This window comes from Mytilus edulis, chromosome 7 (assembly GCF_963676685.1).
Source record: "Mytilus edulis chromosome 7, xbMytEdul2.2, whole genome shotgun sequence".
Classification (NCBI taxonomy): domain Eukaryota; kingdom Metazoa; phylum Mollusca; class Bivalvia; order Mytilida; family Mytilidae; genus Mytilus; species Mytilus edulis.
The window spans coordinates 41696143-41721716 of record NC_092350.1 but is presented as its reverse complement, the minus strand read 5'-3'; the positions used below and the strand labels follow the sequence as shown (position 1 = coordinate 41721716).

General features: G+C 30.9%; 2 protein-coding genes across 4 annotated transcripts in view; one reads left to right on the top strand and one right to left on the bottom strand.

The window, feature by feature from the left end:
• The window catches only part of LOC139481480 (ubiquitin carboxyl-terminal hydrolase MINDY-1-like), a 36300-nt gene extending 35742 nt beyond the window's left edge, over positions 1-558 (bottom strand). The window contains exon 1 of the mRNA XM_071264851.1: positions 427-558. The gene's annotated coding sequence lies outside the window, so the exon portion shown is untranslated. The remainder of the gene's footprint in view (positions 1-426) is intronic.
• On the top strand, positions 60-25180 carry LOC139481479 (recombining binding protein suppressor of hairless-like). Of its 3 annotated transcripts, none has more exons than XM_071264847.1 (14): positions 60-308; positions 4601-4922; positions 9338-9530; positions 10690-10716; positions 11500-11595; positions 12039-12204; positions 13194-13368; positions 14146-14283; positions 14774-14886; positions 16589-16729; positions 17557-17712; positions 19092-19195; positions 19903-19984; positions 20855-25180. In XM_071264847.1, exons 2-14 carry the CDS (start codon positions 4706-4708, stop codon positions 21026-21028), a joined length of 1782 nt encoding a protein of 593 aa, XP_071120948.1. In that variant the 5' UTR covers positions 60-308; positions 4601-4705; the 3' UTR covers positions 21029-25180. The 3 variants fall into 3 exon arrangements, with proteins under 3 accessions (XP_071120948.1, XP_071120947.1, XP_071120949.1); XM_071264846.1 differs by lacking the exon at positions 60-308 and adding an exon at positions 848-1339; XM_071264848.1 differs by lacking the exons at positions 60-308; positions 4601-4922 and adding an exon at positions 8573-8726.
• Positions 25181-25574: the final 394 nt, after the last annotated feature.

Sequence of the window (25574 nt, the reverse complement as noted above, 5' to 3'; positions counted from 1 at the left end):
GCCCACTGAGTACTTTCAAACAACTCAGAAGAATAAGAGGTACAAAATAGGGCATGCCCATTGACAACAAATATGCGCCATCTTGCAAAGTTCTGAAACTTGGGTCCCACTTGCATTTCATCTTATTATTCCGTTGCTTTAACTTATATAACATCTAAATTAATGCAGGACACTGATGGATTGAATATACTTTGGAATATTGATATGCTATAAAAGCATCAACCTAGATTTTTTTTGGTATTGTTAAAGTTGAATGAACTTTCCTGAAGTTTTGACCTCTTGATCCAGGACAGCATCAGTAACTGTCGGTGAGTAGTTTTAAAGCTTGAAAGCATTTAATTATTTTCTTGAAAAAAATAATAATAAAGTTTAAAAACACCGGTAATGTATAAATCTATTAAATTAAATGTCAATATAAGTATGTACAATTTTAAAGATTTAACTACGCTTGAAAAGGTGGTTGGGTTCAGAATTTCTTCCATATGAAAGCTGGTCATCAAATTTTTGGATCTTTAATGTTGGATACTAGATGGATTCTGGTAAGCCTGGATGTTGGCTCACTTGGGAACTTCTGAAAGTGGGTCAACAGGTCAAAATATTCAACTGTAATTTGTTCAAGTGGAAAACTATCCAGTCAGTATCAGCTTAATCGCACACTGCACTATACTGCAAATAGCGTTGTTTGTGGCATCTATCACGCTGCATTCGATGGTGCACCAGTGAAGTTTGCAAATTTGTGACTGTCCTAGATTGAATGATGCCGTGGGAACACCTGCTAGAATCGTAAAGTCAACAGCCAATCGGCACGCGACGTTCTCTGTAATTGGCTGTTTAATTTAATGCACCTACTTTCTTACAGAAGGCTTATCATGCCGGAATTTGCTATTTTAATTTGATTTGATGGAATATTTTATTTATATAATGAATAATTGATAATGAAATATTTATTGCAAAAGTTTATCACGTATAGAACGTAACCAAAAACTATTTTAATCTCCATATGGTCCCTTTTCTAAAAGTGGATAAGGGGGAGTGGATTGTAACAGCCCTTGATCATTGTTCTCACGATCAAAGATGCAAATGTGTTTTCCCACGGGTCTTCTAGGTTATTTACAACTTGAATCTGGCTCTTTTTAGGAGTAAAACAAAAAGCAGTGGTAACTCATTGCAAATGAAAGGATACGTATTATAGATGAGCTTGTTATGTTGACTCGTGTTATATATCAAATTTGGACAAGTGCTCAGAATTATAATGCAGTTAACACCTGACTGATTGATTTCTTTTTGAACATTTTCCGATATTTTCAAGATGAATAATCAACAGTTATATGTTTCCCAGGTGAGTCTACAATCATTATGTTCAATTTTATTTGTCTGACGAAGAGAAATAATACGATTTGATATATTGTGCAATATTTTATCATTTCATCAAAAGTTTTCTTTATATTGGAAATGATCACCAGAGTTGTTTTGACCTTTAGAAGTTGACCTCACAGACACCGCTAATGAGTTTACACTCGTGGGAATTTTTCCCACGGTTTTGTATACTTTGTAACAAGTGGTTGATATTTACATGATTAATCATCAACAATTTAAAAGATTGTTTACTTAAATTAAAGGCTGAATTTTAAAGTTTAAATACAAAGGCAATTTTATTTTCAATAGAATAGTTGGACAAATAAAATTTGTTTGCCAAGTCATGCAGTTTTCACAGGAGCTTACAAATTTATAAAATATTAAAAACTTGCATGTATAATTCTGATGAATTAAAATGTAAGAATGTTCTTGTAAGTTTTATGTAAGAAGAAACTTAATAAAAAATGCACACTGTTATTATAAAATATGCAAACTGTTCACATCTTTAGCTAGTGTTATTTTAGTTTGAGGTCACCAAAAAAATAATGCACTGGTGATCTTTTGCTGAAATGAGTGAAAAAAATGGTTTTAAGGTTTATTCACTCCTTTAGATTGTGTACAACTCACACATTTGCAACTCATTCCGCTTGTACCCTATTATTGTCTTGCTACAACTAAAGTTGCAGAAAGCCAAACATACATGTATGGATAGATTTTTCGAAGAAAATGAAGAAAATTGTCATCTTTTTCAACAATTTTTTCAGAGTTTTGTACTCGAGTAAATTTGATAGGAACTATTATCACATGTCGACATCATTATATTTATAAAGTTGCTTAAAATTTACTATCAGTATATTGATGACTACTTCAAGACCCTGTACCGTAGGTTATCATGGTCATGGTTTAGCAACTTTTGAATTAATAATCAATTTTCAATATTAAGTTAGTTTGATAGGAACTTCTTGTCATAGAACATTGATATCTATAATACTAAAATTACGAGGTCCAATTTGTCAGCCGTCATCGGGTAAAAACGACAAATCAAAGAATTCAACTCTATATATAACTAATATAGGACAATGGTGTAGATTAAAAATTACACCACTCCAGACCCTTTTGTTTTCCACATAATTATAAATATTGCCAATAATTAACAAGTTCCGGGTCTAATCCGATACCGATACCAATAGTATATATTCACCTGTTAGATATTACCTTATCTGTACGTTCCGCATTTGACAGGCGCACCACCAAACGGTGTATTTAGGATTTTGCTATATACACGGGTCATAATCAAAGGGCTGACACTACTAAATTCAATTGCCAATGAGACAGAAGAGATCAAATTAGAAAGATGTACAACAACACAACAGAACCAACTGTAAATTAAAAAATCAATTGGAAATGGCTTGATTCCTCAGATGTAAGAAGTACATGTTCTATCAAAAAGACAAAAGATGCAAAGTACACGTATGAAAGAGTACTTACATACATGTATAGTTGATGAAAGCTAATTACATGTAGTCAAAGTTAATTTCAACTTATTAATATCAAGGATTCTCCTGACTTAAACTAAAAATAAGACTGTTTAAATAAAAAAGTATGTTAATTACAATTGCGGAGGGTATAATGTTTTTGACCCTTTCGTCCGTCAGTCCTGTTTCTTGTCATCACAACTCCTCTCAAACCACACAACCGAATTTCACAAAATCTTTTTATATGAAAAGGACATATTATGTAGTTGTGCATATCGACAGGAAATTACGATTCAATTTTATTTTTAGGAGTTACGCCCCTTTGAACTTATTTGCTTCAATGTACTACTGCAACAGTTTGTCATCGCAACTCCTCTGAAACTACATAACAGAATTTCATGAAACCTTTTCAGATAATAAGGACATACTATGTAGATGTGCATATCGACCGGAAATCACGATTCAATTTTTTTCTAGGAGTTACATGTACGCCTCTTTGAACTTATTTGCTTTAAGATACTACATGTTGTACTTCAACAGTTTGTCATCTCAACTCTTCTGAAACCACAGAACAGAATTTCATGAAACTTTGTAGATAATAAGGACATACTACGTAGATGTGCATATCGACAGAAAATTACGATTCAATTTTATTTTTAGGAGTTACGCCCCTTTGAACTTATTTGCTTCAATGTACTACTGCAACAGTTTGTCATCGCAACTCCTCTGAAACTACATAACAGAATTTCATGAAACCTTTTCAGATAATAAGGACATACTATGTAGATGTGCATATCGACAGGAAATCACGATTCAATTTTTTTCTAGGAGTTACATGTACGCCTCTTTGAACTTATTTGCTTTAAGATACATTATGTACTACATGTTGTACTTCAACAGTTTGTCATCTCAACTCTTCTGAAACCACAGAACAGAATTTCATGAAACTTTGTAGATAATAAGGACATACTACGTAGATGTGCATATCAACAGGAAATTACAATTCAATTTTTTTCTAGGAGTTATGCCCCTTTGAACTTATTTGCTTCAATGTACTACTGCAACAGTTTGTCATCGCAACTCCTCTGAAACTACATAACAGAATTTCATGAAACCTTTTCAGATAATAAGGACATACTATGTAGATGTGCATATCGACAGGAAATCACGATTCAATTTTTTTCTAGGAGTTACATGTACGCCTCTTTGAACTTATTTGCTTTAAGATACATTATGTACTACATGTTGTACTTCAACAGTTTGTCATCTCAACTCTTCTGAAACCACAGAACAGAATTTCATGAAACTTTGTAGATAATAAGGACATACTACGTAGATGTGCATATCAACAGGAAATTACAATTCAATTTTTTTCTAGGAGTTATGCCCCTTTGAACTTATTTGCTTCAATGTACTTCTGCAACAGTTTGTCATCTCAACTCCTCTGAAAACACACAACAGAATTTCATGAAATTTTGTAGATAATAAGGACATACTATGGAGATGTGTATATTGACAGGAAATTATTATTCAGTATTTTTTCTTATACAATTTTTTTTTCTTATACTTATTTAATTTCTCCAATGACAATGTGGGGACGTGGGGTATGTGAGCGTCCTCACTAAGGTTCTTTAATTTGTACATGAACATGTATCTAGTATTACAAAATGTATGAAGGTTGTAGCCCTTAAGTCGCAAGCTTGCATGAGCCTTGGCCCTTGGGTAGATTATACACATTGTTTAATCATGTTTAATGTTATATCTGTTAGGCAGGCTATGGATACACAATAGAAGCATTGGCAGACCCACATTATGAACACTGCACACCTCAGGCCCAAAATGGACACAGTGGACATTTTACTGATGCAAGATACATGTTACAAAATGATGAAAATTTGTATCAGGGACAAGAAAACGTCTGTTCGACACGTAGAAACCTAAATGGTCATATGGCTCAAGGCGGGTATGAAAATCCCGTAGACTTGTCTAGTAAATTGATCAATGTGAATGGTTATATTAAGAGTGAATCTGTGCAAAATGGAGGATATCAACGAGAAAGGACACCCATTATGGGCAGTCATAGGGAACAAGGTCAGTTAAACTCCTTATTGTTATCCATTGTACATTTTGTTATAAATCATAAAAACAGGACCTTATATCATCAAATGGAAGTTTTTAGTGACGTTGACTGGCTATACAGCCCTTGCACCGTTGGTGGACCTTATATAATCTAGTTCAGGAAAGTTTATCCATGAAATGCCTCATTTCAAAAAACTGAAATGATTTTTGGTGTGAAGATTGAAAAAAATGCTTTTTAATCCCTACCACCACAATTGTCTTGCTTTTGATTCATACACTTTTTATTCTCTTCAAACAAGCATTTACACAAGTTGCATAAAGTTTCCACAATATTCAAGAATCTATGTTCTAGCTAAACAGTTATAAGCCAAGGGAGATAACTGAAAAATGTAACCTATTATTATTTTTGTAAAGAATAAAACATAATTGGTCAGTTCATGGTACATTTGTAATTGGATATTTAATATTTCTTTTGTGAATAGTTGACATTTTTCACAGTCTCAAATATGCAGAATAAATTTAAAATATTTAAAATAGTCTTCTAATTGTGGATTTACATTGCTAGTGCTGCATATTCATTGCAAGGCCAAGAGAAACCAACCTTGTCAATGCATCTTATTACTTTTTGGAGATCATATGCTTCCATTAATTTTTTTTTCTTTTTTTTTTCTTATCTTATTGAAGGGTTTATGAGATTCAAACACAAGTAAATTTCTGTTGCTTCTAAGTTTTAGTTAAAAATGTAATGCAAGTGTTAATAGTACAAGTGACATGATAGTCACGACAGAGTATTAAGTGTACATTATGTAATTTAGATGGAATGTTTCAAATCTTCATGAGAACTTAAATAAGGCACAAAATATTAATGGATTAAATAGTAACTCCCTGAAATGATCCAGTTCATTGATGCACTGTAATTGATTTTTATCATCCCAATAAAATGCTTTGAAAGATCACACTGCTTGATGCATATTTTAATCTGTATATCCAATGATTAGACTTTTTCATTTAAACTTATGTACATGTACTAATGTATACATTAGTTGCTTGTAACCATGCAAATCCATTCATTTTGTAGTACCAGTTCTTTTAAAGAACAAATGTCTAATAGTTTCTATAGATTGCCTTAATCTTTTATAAAACTGTTTCATTATGATTTGTTGATGTCCTGATAAGGCCAAACAAAATAATATGTGTGTTTTCTATTACCATGATTACATCTTTAAAAAAAAAATTGAGTAGTTACAAACAATGTAGGTAGGTAGAGTTTTTTTTTAATTTTGTTTTATTGCAGTCTATATATGGAAGAGAAATTCTGACTTTAACAGTGCTTATTGAAAAAATGAAATTTTATTTAGGGTAGGCTATTTCTATGCTTAAAAAATAGAGGAGGTGGAGTAATAGGAAACACATCTTTTATATTTGGCCTAAATATATTTCTGTGGGTTAAATGACCATTAATCTATAAGGGATGTAAACAGAAGTATTGATAGCGATTGGAAATCAAACAAGCACTGCCTTATTTTACACAATTAAATTAACAAGCAGAAATTGATTAATTTAACAAATAGTTGAAGGTTCTTTGTAGAATAGGATCATTATAAGCATGATTTAGGCCAAATCAGTTGACAATATCCGACAAGATATCAAGTTTCTCTTTGATAATTTGTTTCATAGGTTTAAATAGTTTCTTGAACATCATGTAAATTGGATGGCTACAATGTACATGTATGTTAGTTTTGTCAGTTGTTTCTGCTTAATTTTCTGTTATTTAAACTGTTCATAAATGATAGTTGTAGCAGAATTTATGAAGTAATTTTTACGTGAGGAAGAATGTATTGGATGTTTAGCTTAACTGCAAAAGCCACTGTATACTATCTCTGCAGTCATGTTTTAAAATGGTGGACGATTACATTTTTTAAGAGTTATGCCCCATGGAAATATTAAATTTATTGAAAGTGGCCAAGTTAACTCTCATGAGTACAATTCTTGTAAGATTTTTATAAAACTTATACTGTAGGTTAATATCAGCAACATCTTGGACAAGTTCTTAAATGGTGGACGATCAACTTTTTAAAGAGTTATGCCCCTTCGGAAATATTAAATAAGTGCAATATGCGGTGGACATTGGAACTCTGTTTTATTTTTGTGGAGAAATTGGGAGTATCTTGAGAAAATGAACCACTGACCTTTTACAGGAAGACTGACTACCCTTATCAAAATTGAGATCTTGAATGTGGATGTTACTAAGTGAGATAAAAAGTGATGTCATACGTATACTCACAATATCAAATATGATCCCTAGATGTACTTATAACTTTCAAATGCTTCAAAATGGTTTCAATAAAATGTTTACAAAAAGAAGATTTTTAGGCTAAAAATGTGACTATGTTTATTTTGTGAGACAATTATGTATACCCAAAAAAATCAGAATTCAAAATGGTGGCTCTGTTAGTTCCAGAAAGTAGTAAATGTTGGCCCCATTGCCAGCAATGCTATTTTTATCAATCATCTCCTTAAATGGCGTTTTGAATCAACTATTTTCATGGTTCAGTGACCACTTGAAAAAAAGGTTCAGAGCTTTTGTAATGTTGAATTCTCTCTTATTATAAGTAATAGGATAACAATATTTGATATGTGCGTACCTTGCAAGGTCCTCATGTTTGTCAGACAGTTTTCACTTGACCTTGACCTCATTTCATGGATCAGTGAACAAGGTTAAGTTTTGGTGGTCAAGTCCATATCTCAGATACTATAAGCAATAGGGCTAGTATATTCGGTGTATGGAAGGACTGTAAGGTGTACATGTCCAACTTTCAGGTGTCATCTGACCTTGACCTCATTGGTCAAAGTTAAGTTTTTGAGTTTTGGTCTTTTATCTAATACTATATGCCATAGGTCAACTATATTTGATGTATGGAAATATTTTATGATCTTTATGTCAGTTGCGCAGGTTTATTTGATCGTGACCTCATTTTCACGGTTCATTGCACAGTGTTAAGTTTTTGTGTTTTGGTCTATTTTTCTTAAACTATAAGCAATAGGTCAACTATATATGTTGTATAGAAGCATTGTTAGCTGTACATGTCTGTCTGGCATGGTTCATCTGACCTTGACCTCATTTTCACGGTTCATTGGTCTTTGTTTAGTTATCTTGGTTAATGTTAAGTTTATGTGACAGTTGTAATTAAGCTTAGCTTTATACTTAGGACTATCAACATAATATCAATGATTAGTATAGAAAGCGAGACATTTCAGCGTGTGCACTCTTGTTATCTATATGTCATGTTCCCTTCATAAAATGGCTGCACCCATGATTTAGTACATTGTAACCTTTATTTACATGATTGGAAATCCAATATGGCCACCAACATTACCATTTTGAAGTATTTTTTAAATCATCATTTTTATGTGTTTAAACCAATTAATTTTAATTATAAATCCAACTTGAATTTCCCTTGATATATAGAAATGAATCGATAAATTCTTCCTTCTTATATAAATTGGTACATATCAATTGAAGTATACTTGCACTTTTACAAAAGTTTAAAGATATAATCAATGGTTAAATGACACAAACCTTACAAGTGTGTAATTTTCCCTTTTGAGCCTCAGGAAAGACAAACAGTGGTATGGGAAAAGCACAACAGATTACAGGTGTTACTTATAATTATCAATAGTAAAGCTAAGCTAAGATAACCCCAAGTAAGGTTTTCTCCCAATCACAGAAAGATCATTTGGTCCAGGCAGGATTCAGTATGTTAGCACATAATTCAGACATGATGTTTGATGAATTTCATTATATTTTAGATGACAGTAAGTTTTGATTATTGTTTTAAAGAAAGTTTATTGATTTTTCTTTTAATTTGGTTAAGTATGGTTAAAAATTAGAATGTCTTTGTTTATACTTATTTCCTTATAATGTAATTGTTTTTACATGAAAACTAAAATTCTGGCACATAATTTTAAGAACAGTGCAAACTAGAGAGGATTGTTCCAAAAAAAGAAAACATGAAATAATTTCTGTGAAAAAATCTGACAAATTAAAGGATTACAAAAAGTAAAAAAATATTTTTTTTTTCTCAAAAAAATTGAAAGATTTTATAACTAATTGATTTTTAAATCCTAGAAAATACTTGTCACCATTTATTTCTGGCTTACAAACTGCTGATGCAATAGAGTCTGTAATTGCTATTATAAACAATTGATTTGTCTATCATGTGTTATAGGTTATAAATAAATGATGTACAGGTACATGTACCTATTGTATTGATTCACTGTACTGTTTTAGTAAATATTAAAAAGGGGGCTATCTTTACTTTAACGAGCAATAAAACACATTTCTGTTGTTAATTTCACAGTTTTATAGTTCTCTGCTCAATTTGCAGATAAAAGAAATAAGAATTAATTTTATTTTTTTATTGCAGATCCTCCTCATATGGGTATGGGGTCACTGACTCCACCAGAGAAGTCAGAATATGACACAGTTGCCATGTCAACCACAAGTCCACTCAACAGCATGCCACCACAACAGACCTTAGTGGCACCTCCAAGTCCCAAATCAACTCCGTCCCCTAGAAATTTAATGTACCCCTCAAGCTTTCAAATGGATCACAGAAGGTGAGTTGTAACTCAAAGTTGTACATGTCATTTATAGTTGACTGACGTGGTGAACATATTACTCTTTTATAGAAATGCAAGAAGCTAAATGACCAAAAATAACATACATGTACAAAAACAATAAAAATTATCTAAGGTTAACTTTGACTGAGGGTGTTGAAACCCCAAAAGAATGTAAACAAAGAGATGAATTGACATGTCACCTATAGTCTTCAACAATGTGCAAAACCAATACAAAAGGTAGCTATACAAAGCCCATGGCCAGGGATAACAAAATGAGAAACTTGTACATTCTGTTTTAAAGTTGCCTTAGGGAGCTACCATTTGATTTTTATGGGGGGGCTAGGATGAAATTTGAAAAAAATAGGCAGGACAGGAATTTTGAGTTAAAAAAAAAAGGCAGGATGAGACACTTGCAAAAAAAAAGTCAGGATGACAATTTAGGTAAAAAAAGTCGGGATAAACTATAAAAAAAAAGGCAGGACCGAATAGAGTGAAAAATAAAAAGGCAGGACAGAGATTATAATTAAAAAAAAATGCAGGACAAAATTTTTCATCCTAGCCCCCCCCCCCCCCCATAAAAATCAAATGGTAGTAGCTCCCTTATGGAAAATAGGTGTCACTTAAACAAAAATTCATTAGAGTTAAGAATGTGCATTGATCATGTTGGTAAACTTAATGAATTTACTACCTTTTGTTTTAATATTTCATTGGTAAACTTCTAATGAATACACTAACTTCATTTATTATTTCAAATTTTGTCATGTACATGAATGCACATCACTCATTTACCAGATGATACAGTGATACTTCAGATAGCGTCACTGTCAGGAAATAAACTGAATCACTTCTGTTTACTGTCAACCTACGCTACTTAAAAAAAATATACATGTACTTAACATTCTAATTGTATCGATCACCTTTCTTACATCAGAAAAAATGGTATCATATCCTGCTTTGTCTTGAGGGCTTTGACATCAAACACAGAATGTAAATAAATTTTAGGTTGATAATTACTGCCATGGGTAATAGTTAAACTCAAAATACTCTGATGATGATTCAATAGAATCTTCATATTAACAGCTTTCAGCATTTTCAATGTAAATGGAAGCTCATAATAAATTCTGATTATTGATATTTTATCTTTTTTTAATTACAGTCAGTGTCAAGATCAAAGATTAACCAGGTATGAAGATAGAGAACTTAATGTATTGTCATTCATGTAGACAGTAGGCCGAGTGGTCTAATTAGTCCAACTACTGTATCACTAGCCTCACATCACTGAGGTTGTTAGTTCAAACCCACAAGTGGCTGGTGTGCTTGACACCAATCTTAATTGACTAAAGAGTCCAGCTTCCGCTAACAATAAAAACTGACCGCCTCCAAATAGCTTATAGTGTTGAAAGCAGATCACCATTCAATCTATCAATCATTCATTTAAAGCTTTTAATTTATTACTCAGCACATCATTTTCTATGGTAAAGGTTTAATTGGTTATCACTAAAGCTTCTGCATCATGCTTTAAATTACATCTGAAATCTTAGCAAGAATCATACCAAGAAAGCAAGAATCATACCAAGAAAAAATTATGATCTTAGTTAGTGAAGACCACCTCTAAATTCTGTTTTGAATAATTTTATAGTAAGTTGTTAGGTGACTGTCATGTACATGTACAAGTTAAGTTCACAAGACAACAACTCAAGAAAAATAGACAAAACTACTGTTCAAGAATATGAAAAATGTGAGAATGGCAAGAAATCTAGGTAGTTCATAAGACTTAACGCACATTAAAAAAAAATCCAAAGAAAAACCAAGCAGTTACACAAAAACTGTTCAAGAAAAGGAAAATTGATTAATGGCCTGAGTATTTTATCACTAATAGATAACATGCAGCAAATAACTTCTTTAGAAAATTGACTTGTCAAAGAATAATTTATGTTTTATGAATATTTGTATTTATTTTTCTCAGAGAGGCTATGAGACAGTATGCCAAAGATAGGGGAGACCAAATACTTGTGATATTACATGCCAAAGTAGCTCAGAAATCTTATGGCAATGAAAAAAGGTATGTATTATCTATCACAGCACATGAATGAAACCTCATGTAATTTTAGCCTTTTAAGATCCAAATGCAAAAGGCCTTATTTCGTTTTTTCAAAAATTTCCATCAAAATAATTGTTTGTATATCAACATGATCAAGAAATGATGATACATAATGTTCAGTTGTTCTACATCCAAGATATATTCAGTTAACTGTGCATTCTGTTAGAAATTTAAATATATATATACATATATATTTACTGAAATTATACTTTATCTTTACAATATTTATTTTTTAATCGACCACATGTTGAACAAACTGTTAACACGCTTTACAGTATTTTAGCTTCTTAATTACCAAATGATTTGATTTTTTTTAATTGTCTCTTGTTAATACTTATATTTTATAATTTACTTTTTTGGGTATACTTGTAAATAGCATTGTTTGACATGATCCTTCGTTTCAGGTTTTTCTGTCCTCCTCCATGCATTTATTTATTTGGAAATGGTTGGAAACGGAAAAAAGAACAAATGGAAGCTGAAGGAGCTACAGAAACAGAATCTACTGTGTGTGCCTTTATGGGAATTGGTAATCCTGATCAAGAAATGGTGCAGCTTAATTTGGAGGGCAAAGTAGGTTAAGTTTATATTAAAAAGAAACTGATTTTTTAAAGACTTTTATTGATATTTTGGGTTAAGGAAAAAAGATGAAATTTTATATAAAAAAAACAAAAAAAAAATCTTTACCAAAGATAGGATTAAAAAGGAGATTTTATACCTCAATGATTCATCAACCTGCAAAAAATATTTTATTTAAGAATTAAATGCTTCTTTTTGTAACTTCATTAGGGTGTAAAAGCGTTGACCCGAGTTACATTTTGTATGAAGCGTGGAAGCCCCATGAAGTTACAAAAAGTAGCATTCAATACTTATAATTACATTTTTAAGCTATGATCATGAAAATACGTATTTTATAATTTTTTTATTTAACTCATCTCTGCACTTTATTGTGGGACCACGTGTTATCATTGATGAAAAGTTTTATTGGGTAATGCAATTGCTTAAGGAATAACATGTGATGTACAGTTAGCCAATCAGAATAAAGTATTCTAATGAAACATACATCTAATGTAATTCTATAGTTATACAAAAAATGGCAGATTTTTCATTCTTTTCAAAAATGCAATTTATTTCATTTTATTTTAAAAAAAGATATGATGTAAATATTGGGTCACCAAGCTTGTTTTCAAGATACATATGTGAGAAAATTGGTCACCATGCCATTTTTCTTGCTACAATGCAAAGTAGTAAAATTTAGTTTATATACATTCCTAAACAAAATGAAACTGAGTTATCTTTCCTAACAAGGCAAGGCTAAACAAAAAGAATGAAACAATACAAAGATTCTGTGTTTTATAAAAACAGTCCTAATGATAAGATAAAAGCACACAATTTGCTTTCTTTGAATGAAGAGTTTAAAAAATTAATTGTATATTTTTTAACATACTTTGTTTTATTACAAACCTAGAGCAATCTTTTTTCCCACTAATATGGCAGAAGTCCCATTTTACCTTAACTCACATATTTGATAATCGTTATAACTTATTTTATTCATATTTCAGAATTATTGTGCAGCTAAGACATTATATATATCTGATTCGGACAAAAGAAAACATTTTATGTTGTCTGTTAAAATGTTTTATGGTAACGGACAAGATATTGGTGTGTTTTCTAGTAAACGTATAAAAGTCATATCAAAACCATCAAAGAAGAAACAGTCATTGAAAAATGCTGATTGTAAGTTTATCATAATTACAAAATAATCTGTAAAGATAGCTGGAAAAGGCTGTGACATGAAAAAACAAGAAACTAACAGCCTAATTTATAACTATACAATTTACCTAAAAAAGGAAAATTGTGCCAATATTAACATATTTTAAAATTTTGATTTTGAAAGACTCAAAAGAAACTGCTTCAAATCAGACAATCGACCTTGTAACTTGTTCAAATTTTACCTCCATTCAAATGAAACAAACAAGGAAGAAACAATTGTTAATGTTTTTATTTTGATGATGATTTTTTTTCCTGGTTAGATTTGGATTTGGTTTGTTTTTTTAAGTATGCCCTTCAGTTAAGTAAAATAGTTTATCATGGTAAGTTTTGTCATTTGTCAGCACTTTCAATTACTTGTGAAAACAGAGAATATATGTCTAGATTTTAAAAAAAAATATATATATTTGTAAAAATTATTGTTTTTATTTGGAGTTCTTGACACAACAAGGCTTTCTGTATATGGAACAAAAAATCCTAAATCATAAGTTCTCAACTCTTATGCAATAGATTAACAGTAACATACCAATGTATAAACAGTCTGTTAAGCAAAAATGCAATGCTCTGTTTTCTTGTTCACATTTTATCATTCTATATGAAGCTGCTGAGAGAAAAAACACTATAATGTACCTTTAATACACTATAAACCTTTGCTTTGGTTTTCTGGAATTTTTATTCAGTCAAACAGGCATTAATTTTTTGAACTGACATAAGCAGTTGAACATTGGTTTTCTGTATTTTCAGTATGTATAGCCTCAGGGACACAAGTGGCATTATTTAACCGACTGAGATCACAGACGGTCAGTACTAGATACCTCCACGTAGAAAATGGTAACTTCCATGCCAGCTCTACACAATGGGGAGCTTTCACTATACATTTATGTAAGTAACAATATCAACAAGTAAGATAAGTTGGAAAAGGTGTCTTATTGCTGTTCTTCATCATTAAGTTGCTGGAACATCTTTAGCATTGAGCCAAAGATTGATACCTTCCTGAATTGATAGATTGTTGTGTACTGACTGTGTAGTTGCAAATAGTACATGCATACTCTGGAAATGAACAAAGAAAACAATAAATGAGTTTTGTGGATTCTCAAAAGTTACGGTAATGATTCTATAATGTAAGGTAATTAATGTTGCCCTTCAACAGATCACACATATATCTTTGATAAGGAATTGTTTTAATTGTTCCTGAATGTTCAAGTAACCCTGGGGCATTAGATTTATGGTTCAGATATATTAACATATATGTGTGTGTAAGAAAAATACTTTTTATGCTACATTGTATCTATTCATACTTAAGTAAAAAAGTGCTATGGTTAACTAATACTCACAAATGTTCATAACTTTTAATGACAAATTTGTTATTCAGTGGATGACAATGAAGGTGAATCAGAAGAATTTACTGTACGTGATGGTTATATACATTATGGTTCTACTGTAAAACTTGTTTGTTCTGTAACAGGCATGGCTCTACCTCGACTAGTAAGTATATTTAAGGTTCTACTGTAAAACTTGTTTGTTCTGTAACAGGCATGGCTCTACCTCGACTAGTAAGTATATTTAAGGTTCTACTGTAAAACTTGTTTGTTCTGTAACAGGCATGGCTCTACCTCAACCAGTAAGTATATTTATGGTTCTACTGTAAAACTTGTGTGTTCTGTAACAGGCATGGCTCTACCTCGACTAGTAAGTATATTTATGGTTCTACTGTAAAACTTGTTTGTTCTGTAACAGGCATGGCTCTACCTCGACTAGTAAGTATATCTATGGTTCTACTGTAAAACTTGTGTGTTCTGTAACAGGCATGGCTCTACCTTGACTAGTAAGTATATTTATGGTTCTACTGTAAAACTTGTTTGTTCTGTAACAGGCATGGCTCTACCTCGACTAGTAAGTATATACATTATGGTTCTACTGTAAAAATTGTGTGTTCTGTAACAGGCATGGCTCTACCTCGACTAGTAAGTATATACATTATGGTTCTACTGTAAAACTTGTTTGTTCTGTAACAGGCATGGCTCTACCACGACTTGTAAGTATATTTAAGGTTCTACTGTAAAACTTGTTTGTTCTGTAACAGGCATGGCTCTACCTCGACTAGTAAGTATATTTAAGGTTCTACTGTAAAACTTGTTTGTTCTGTAACAGGCATGGCTCTACCTCGACTAGTAAGTATATTTAAGGTTCTACTGTAAAACTTGTTTGTTCTGTAACAGGCATGGCTCTACCTTGACTAGTAAGTATATACATTATGGTTCTACTGTAAAACTTGTTTGTTCTGTAACAGGCATGGCTCTACCTCGACTAGTAAGTATATTTAAGGTTCTACTGTAAAACTTGTTTGTTCTGTAACAGGCATGGCTCTACCTCGACTAGTAAGTATATTTAAGGTTCTACTGTAAAACTTGTTTGTTCTGTAACAGGCATGGCTCTACCTCAACCAGTAAGTATATTTATGGTTCTACTGTAAAACTTGTGTGTTCTGTAACAGGCATGGCTCTACCTCGACTAGTAAGTATATTTATGGTTCTACTGTAAAACTTGTTTGTTCTGTAACAGGCATGGCTCTACCTCGACTAGTAAGTATATCTATGGTTCTACTGTAAAACTTGTGTGTTCTGTAACAGGCATGGCTCTACCTTGACTAGTAAGTATATTTATGGTTCTACTGTAAAACTTGTTTGTTCTGTAACAGGCATGGCTCTACCTCGACTAGTAAGTATATACATTATGGTTCTACTGTAAAAATTGTGTGTTCTGTAACAGGCATGGCTCTACTAGACAGCAACTTAAAAAAAAAAGAGGACATCTAAAGGTGAACAAACAACAGTAGACTAACGTAATGTTCTAAATTAACAGAGGTTAAAAAAATTTGTTTTTAAAGTATAACAAAGAATATGAAAAGATCTGTATATAACTCCAAATTCCTCAACAACACCACAAAACACTTTCAGATATAGACAAAGACAGCTAAGGTTCAGACTGTGGACAAAGGTTAAGAAGTGACTGGAATAAACTGTATTTGTTTGATTTCTCAACTCTGTAAATATGTACATTCAATTTGGTTCAAGAATATCAAATAACTAAAATTGAAAATTGAAAAATATTAATTTATTACAAATAAAAATATGTGTGTTGAAAAATTTATTTGCCTTGACTTATAATATACTTTTGGTGTTTTTAGATTATAAGAAAAGTAGATAAACAGACTGCCATTTTAGATGCAGATGACCCTGTCTCACAGCTTCATAAATGTGCATTTTATATGAAGGACTCAGAAAGAATGTATCTATGTTTGTCACAGGAGAGAATAATACAGTTTCAGGTAATTATTAAAAATATATCACCATGCAGGTACAATTATAGATACTTTGTTGAGGATTATTTATTAATTTTTGGTCAAGTTGTAAAAAGTCCCAACCCTGTTAAAATATGTTGATTTGTGTAATCAACTTGCAGTTTTTAACCAAGATCTCTGGGACTCTACATAAAAGATTCCACACATTTAAGTTCAATTTCAATCTAAGATTTGAAACATATGTTAAATGCACAACAGGTTATCCCTTTATCAATAATCTTTTATATACTGTTTGAGAGTGGAATTCTTTCAAAATAAGTTTTCTCAATAAACACTTTTAAAAGTACAATGGAGTAAGAATAAATTTTAAATTAAAAAAAATTAAAAAATATTGGAGAAATAATTGTGGCCAACAGAAAAAAAATGATTATCCTTGTAATTTTAATTCTTGTGCATCTAAATTATTGTGTGAGGTGTTATTTACACATATCAGTGACTTTGTTCTGTTATGTTTTATTTAAATATATTGGAGAAGACATTCTAAGATCAAAACTTATATCTGATACTTTTGTTTTCGTGGACAATCAAATAAAATTAGGTTTTTGGGTGAGAACTTAGTACTAAGCCAAATGTTTTTAAAAGCTGAATGTAGAGATCATAAAAACTGTATAAGACATTTTAATGTTTATTTCAGTTCTTCAGTTGTCTGTTCAATTCATTCATCTCTAATTCATAAACTCAGGGTGATTCAGAACTTAACCTATCTATCGGTGATAATCCTAAAACTCTTAATAGTGTAAACCCATTTTATTTCCATTTATTTATAAATATATACATCTTTTACTACATTGTAGGCAACACCATGTCCTAAAGAACTGAACAAAGAAATGATAAATGATGGTGCTTCCTGGACAATTATCAGCACGTCAAAAGCAGAATATACATTTAATGAAGGCATGGGACCTATCAAGTCCCCTGTAACTCCTGTTCCTGTTGTAAGCAGTTTAAGGGTAAGATTGTCAAATTGTCAAGTTCAGTAGCTTTCACAACAGAACAAGAAAGATATAAGACTTTATATACGTTATATTAGATGCTATAGAAAAATACATGCCTTTTTGATGCTAGTATTTGGTACATCTGCCAATAATCTGGGTATGTAAAAATATAACAATTGCGATACTGATACGTTGAGAAGCATCAGCATGTTCTTCTGTGTGCCCAACTGTGCCCAAAAAGCTATTCAAAAAATGAAGCTACTTTAAAGTTTATGTAAAATTGCTTTATGTTTAAAGCCACTGGATAAAAAACAAATAAATATCTATCAATCTTGTACTGTTAATTCAGAAATTATTGGGAGGTTTTATTAAATGGAATTTTGTGATTGGGTGAGTATGGCAATTATAAGAACTTGGTTTCAAATATCTGATACATATATCTGTATGTATATTTTCATGAAATGGCATTCTAATGCAACAACGTTTGTAACGTTCATTTTGATTGGATAATGTGACTTTCTTACATGGCATCAATTGACAATTGATGCTATGGGACGTACGCGCAAGCGCAGACGGCATATGACAGATTTTAAATGCATATTTTAACGTTGTTTTCTGTCAGTTTCATTAGAATGGAGATAACAATATTGTATTTAAAGCTCCGACGGCATCAATTGGGGATTTGTTGGTCACAAATACCCGTTTACTGTCTCCGCTAACGCGTCGCCAGTAAACTTAATTTGCGACCATCAAATCCCCAATTGATGCCGTCGGAGCTTAAGATACAATACAGTTATCTCCTAAATGACAGGTCTTGAACTTTGACCACTTAAAAAAATCCCAATTATATCTAAATACACGTATAAATAAAAAAAAAACACTCAAACCTTGAAAAAAAAATTTACAAAAAAATTAAATGACTGCAATTTGCATTGGTGTGTAAGAATGACAAATATGTTTGTATTGACGCCACGAAAACAATTATTTTAGTTGTAAGGTACACAAAAATGAAACATGTCATGTTTACGTCAGTAATACACCGAACCAAGAACAACCATAGTTTGGGGGAAAAGACACATAGAGGTCAACATACTCTTCGAGTGTCTATGCAACTGGTCAAGCTCTAAGTTATCCTGATTCAAGACATGTTATAAGTTTATTGTAACATGTTTTTATGGAATAGGATTAACAAATAAATTGGACAACTGAATTAAGTTGACCTTCATAATATTTGGAAGAACTGCTGTCTTAGACAAGTTCTTTAGTAGTTTAAATTAAGATGTAAAAAGCATTTTATTCTGATATTTTGGGCAGATAAGCTTGTCTGAATTTTGAATTTGATTTGTATTAAAAAAGTAGAAATGATATTTATGTATAGATGATTTGTATTACAGTTAAATGGTGGTGGTGATGTTGCCATGTTGGAACTCCATGGAGAAAATTTTATACCAAATATGAAAGTATGGTTTGGTGATGTAGAGGCTGAAACTATGTTCAGGTACTTATAATTTTTATTTCAAATGGTAATAGCTGTTTCAGTTTTTAGAGGTATTTTGGATTGACAACTAGTTTATTTTGTGTTTGTATCAATACATTCGCACAAGTGGTTGTAGATCTTTAGAATGTAGGTTTGATAGAGATTTTTATTAACTAACTCAAGTCTCCTCTGAGAAACAAACTGACAAACAAAACATCTAAAAATGCATTAAAATTTGTCACTGGGATAAGATTTATTTTATGCACCATGCCACAGTGGATAGGCTTTAAGTGATACCCTTGTATGTCAGTCCATACACATATCCAAAATCACTTTCTGTTCTCTAATTTTTGTTTTTCATAACCCAATGTTATGAAACTTATATACGATGCTAAATATCTCAAAACTCAGATCAAGTTCAAATTTGTGATTCATCTCTATTATCAGTGTAGAGGTATGTCTTTTTATAACGTCAAATGGAAGCAGATTCTTCATCTACACATCTTCTCTATTTATTATTATAAATGACGGTATGCTTTACAAGTATGTTTGAGGGATTTTTTAGCCAAAATTTGTACTCAGTGCATATAGATACCTAGGGAAAAGACAAGACATGTTACAAAATATTAGGGAAAAAATTAAAACAACAAACTAATCAAATAAATCAGAACTTTCTTAGTTGAGAGCTTATTTCATCTGACTTCTATGATATGGATTGTGTTTTCTAGGTGTGATGAGAATATGTGTTGTGTGGTCCCAGATATATCAGCATTTAGGGCTGGTTGGAGATGGGTTAGACAACCTTTAGGGGTAAGAATTATGTTGTCTCTGTAAAATTTTAATTATCAGTTTTGTACATTTAATTGGAAAAGAATGTTTTGATGTGGTTACGAGGATAGTGACATATAAAATAATAAGTTGGAGCCTTTGAAAGTACTTAATTGGTGAAATTGACAAAAAAATAATTTTAAACTTGAGAATTTTTTGTAACTGCATAAGGGGCATTATGTCTATCAACCACAATTAACCTTTTCTAATAGGTTCAGAAATGATAAGAAATTTACTTTCACGATCCAACAATGAGCAAAAATACTTACTTGTTAAATTACAAAAAGCAAGATTTAGCCTTTACTTCAGCATTTGAAAAATCTTTTTAAAACCATTATAAAAGAATTAATTTACAAATATAGATAAAAAAACTGGTCAAATTGTCTTACATATACAACACCATCTCTTGCCTGACTGAATTATTGCATAACACATGATGAACAATCACATAAAGTCTTTATATGAATGTATTATACACACTTACATGGTATACTGTTAAACTTTTACCTACAACAGTCCATAACTTCCGATACATATAACTCGACATCTGTATGATAAAATGAAAACATGTTATTTGTTTGATGCGTCCAAAGTGCTTTTCTGGATTTACCTTCATCAGGAACGCTAAAAAAGTCGAATATTTGAAAGCTGAAGATGTATAAGTACCAAAACAGTTATGACCAAAAGAACCTAATAAATAGCAAAATTCATCTAAGGTTAACTTTGCATGAGTGAGATTTTTCATTATAAGTGGTCTTTACCTTCATAATCTTGTGTTCTGCCAAGCATTTGCCAAGTAAGTAATATTTGAATCTAAGAATACATTTGTTCATTATTTATTTATTTCTACAGGTTCCGGTGTCATTAGTGAGAAGTGATGGAATTATATACTCTACTGGACTGACATTTACATATACTCCAGAACCGGGTCCACGACAACATTGTCGAGACATTGATCGGGTATTACACGGAAATTCATCCAGTCCAGACTCAACATCTTCCGCTAATTTTAGCAACCAAGTGTAATGAATGGCAATTTCTTCCAATATTTCGTAGTGCTTAAATAAAAGGTCTGCTTCCCCTGGAAGACAACCATGCAGACAAAATACAATCACATGATGATCATGTGATCCAAGAAAAATACCATGAAGTTTTGAAACCTTGTATTACTGCTGGATATTCAAATAAAAGGAGCAGAGATCATACTTTTATAAGTTCAGAAGCATTTTCCAAGACTACCATTTAAAGGAATTGGAAGTTATTGAGTACATTTGTATGATAATCGTAAATAACACTTTGGTAGCTGTCGCTGTACAGAATGTAATTTGTTACTGATGAATTGAGACATGACTACAATGTAATATTTGACAGACAATGTTTATGAATATTTTTGACATATAAATGTGATAATTAATTATGAATATTAGAAATCATTAGGTTTCATAATAGAATGTATATTTAAAAATTAATATCTCTAAATATTTCATTGGCAGCATTTACTTACTTTGTAAAAATAAGTCATTCAGACAAATTCTTTGTAGACTTTTTATGGTTGTTTACAGATACTTAATTTGTACATGTTATTTACTACATGTACATGTCAATACTTCTTAAGTCACACTTTTGTTTTACATCAGGGTTATCTTTTCCTTACTGAGGATTCATTTTTTGTTTCCTGGATACCAATTTTTGAGGGTTGAGGGAAAATGTATTTTCGTGAATAGTTTGTTTTCCATCTGCACATGTACGGATAGAAAATTTATTTAAGGAATGACTGTAATATTTTTTCTGTCTATGAAGAAATAACATAAAAAATTTGGTGCACACTGAATAGCGCGCATAGCGGGTTATTTAACAGTGTGCACCACATTTTTATGTTATTTCGAATAGACAGAAAAAATATTACAGTCATTTCTTATAATTTAATTCTAAATTCCATTTTAAACCATAGAAAACCATGAAAAAACATTGATGACGTCATGGTCACATGACTAAATTATGTCTATGGGCTCATAACAAAATAACGTCAGCCAATCAGAAGACGCGTTACATCCAATATTAAATTATTCTTTATTGAACATTTTTATTTGTGTTAGCTTTACCGTGGAAGTCCATAAAAATTGGTATACATTGAATAGATATGAATCCTCGGTATTTTTTATAAGGGATGATATGTTTTACTATATATTAGATATATAATTTATAGAAAAACCCAAACTGAGAACAATTGTGTGAACAAAGCAATAGTAAATTTAATATTCAAAGCAGTTATGTTGAATAGATAAATGTCTGTAAAAATGGACAGTAACTATAAGATTTCACATTCCAAAAGGCAAAATGGCCACTTTTTAAAGTAAAGAATCAATAGGGCTAAATCATAAAAACAAATGTCATCAAATTAAGTAGGTTTCATAATGAAAGTGATGCACACAAAATGCATGAGAAACTGTTAACCTCATATGATTGTTTATTTTTTGTTTGCTTTTATAAGTGCCTTCACAAGGTGTCAGTAATATACATTTAAAAAACATAGACTGAAACATCTGTGATCATACAACTAGATGTGTACTTTTAGTGTTCAAAGACTGGTTACATTTGACTAAATGTTTGGAGTATTTTTTAATTGATTTTGAAAACCAGTTTTACAATTCTGCAATTATTGTTGATCTCACAAGTATTTGTGTAATGTTTGTGTTTAATTAAAGTTGTTTCAACAGAATTACAAATTCCTACAGGAGAAGGGGAAATAAGTCTCTATTTAATGGGAGATAACTCAGGAAATAAATCTTTTTCTAGAGGTGCTATATTTGCCAAGTATTGTATATTGAGATGCTTAAAAAGATTGAAAACTAGTGTACCAAAAAATAAACACATTAAATAAAGTATTGACTTTATATCTTTTCAAATTAAAACTTTGTTGTTCTTTATTTTTATTGAAATTCAACATTAACGGAATTTCAAATGTGGAAAAATCACCCAAATTAGAAACATGCCTTTTTAGAATATGAAATATTAGCTCTGAATAAATTAAATGTATAGAAATGCCATGTTTATTTTGATGGGTTGATGCCACTCTGAAATGATTATAGTCTGACTTAAAGAGTTGATATAGAATATGTAGATAAAACATGCCAGGACACCCATTATAAATAAACTGGTACTTACGGTTGTAACATGCTCAGAAATATAAGTCAGCAGATGGTTTAAAATCCTAATTTAATAACATTAAAGTTCTATAACTAGTGATACATTTGGTGTTTTCAATGGGAACAGGTACAGTTTTGTTCTCCATATGCAAGACCTCAGATGTGAAAGTGTCTGTTTTGAATACTTTAATAAAAAAAAACAATTTTATATGTTCCTCAGCTTAAGTGTTACTAAAAAGTATTTAACCTTATTTTTAAGCATGTTAAAAAATGTTTTGATATTTTTTCTACATTTGAAACCAGATGATTAATAAAAAAAAAAACATGTTTTGTTCTTTGAAAATTAAATATTTATTGGGAATATAATACTAATTCCTTAATGTTATTATTTTCTTGTACAGCTTGTTTTATTTGTTTTCTGTGCAACAGTTCTGTACGTTGTCTTTTCTTATGTGCCATTAAATAAATTCTATGAATTTAGACTTATATTTTTTTTTAGATTTATTTGTAACATATCAATTTTATTCTGTTATAATAAGTTTACAGGTTGGAAATTAAAAGAAACAATGCTTAGAATTTCCGATTAAGGTTCTTCAGTTTTATATAACTTCATTTATTGATTGATATGCAATGTTTACTGCTGTTTTAGAGTTTTTAACGTTTATTCCAAAATAACCAGTTGTTTTTTTCAGGCAAAACATTAGCCTATTTGCATTTAAGTAGAAAAGTAATATTCATGAAAGGCACTTGCAATCTTCTTAAAGACATATTTATATTAGATATTTTAAAGTATTACATTTTGGCTTACAGTGATATTTTTAAAAGTTCAACATATTTCATAGAAATCTACATAAATAATCTTCATACTTCAAAACCTTTTCTTTGTTTCTAATGCAGTCCTCACTTAAATATTTCTTGTTGAAATTCAACAATTACAATTGCACAGATTATTTAATTAAAGCAGGCCCAATTTGAATGAAAGTACAGGTGTATTATAATTATTTTTTTAAATGAAAAATACTTAACAGCTAGGTTTATCCTTAAAGGGGACATAACTCTTAATATCCATCACAGTATAAAGTGAGTGGAGTTGAATAAAGGCTAGGTTTTTGTTGTTTCAAAGTTGGCAATGTATTTTTGTAAAAAGAAGAAGGCGGTATTGTAAATATAGAAAGAAATCATATTTAACTTTTTAAAGGCTCATCGATTTTCATTTATAAAATGAAATGTAAGAATCATTAATTTTCATTTAATTTGGTAGAAATAAAACGTTATTTATATAGATTAAAAAATTTATCTTTACATTTGAATAAACTTTTAATTTTGAAACATGACACAAGTTTTATTTACAAATGTATATTTTTATGTGTATATTTTGTATATATGAATTTTATCCAGTATTTTTTTCTCCATTAAGTGCCAGTAAATAATGTACATGTGCTCATTTAAATGTAACCATTGTGTATTATCATTGAACATTTTGTTTTCAATAGTCACATGTGTAAACATGTATATTTCCCATCTTTTATTTGTTAAAGCTTATCTTTTTAAAGATTTGTTTTGTTGTTAACATGATTATATTCATTTCAGTGGATTTTTTTGCAACTTATACATTACTATGCAATTTTGGTATAAGACAATTAGTTGTTTCAGAATTTTCCCAGTTAAAAACAAAAATTTCAAAAATGCACAATCAACTAACTTGATTGGTTAAAAATGTTCCAAACAATTGAAACTCACCCAACGACATGATGTTATAATTATTTTTGGGTACCAAGAATGAAATTATACCAAATCGTTCAGATTCTTGAATTGTGAATTTGAAACAGTATTTCGGATGAAATACGTTTATCTTAATGTGTTAAAAATTCAATATCTTATAACCATGATGTCCAAATTAAATTATAAAAATGAAATCTTCTAATTCGTATTGTATTTCTTGAAATAAAATATCATTTAAATGAAAATAGTCATGAAATGTTTCTTGCTTATGTAATTACCACATGTTTAGATAAAACATTGATTAAACTTATTTTAGTTTGTGTTGTATTTTGGCATTGTCAGCATAACCATTTGACCTCTAATATACTTCGAAGGTTATTCTAGAAACACATTCCATAGTCACTGAAACTGGTATCATACTTTTATATAATTTTGCCGGGGTCACTGCTGGTCCTAAAAAAACACACTGCATCATGAGCAGGGTTGGAACTTGTAACCTCAGAAGCTGGTGCTGACAAAGAACTATAGACCATAGTACAACATACTAGAAGAATACAGCATCATTTTTATGCTCCACTTACAATAGTAGAGGAGCATTATGTTTACTGGTCTGTGGGTCCCGTCATTCGTCCGTCAGTTCTTTATTCAGTCTGTCCATCTGTCCCACTTCAGGTTAAAGTTTTCGGTCAAGGTAGTTTTTGATG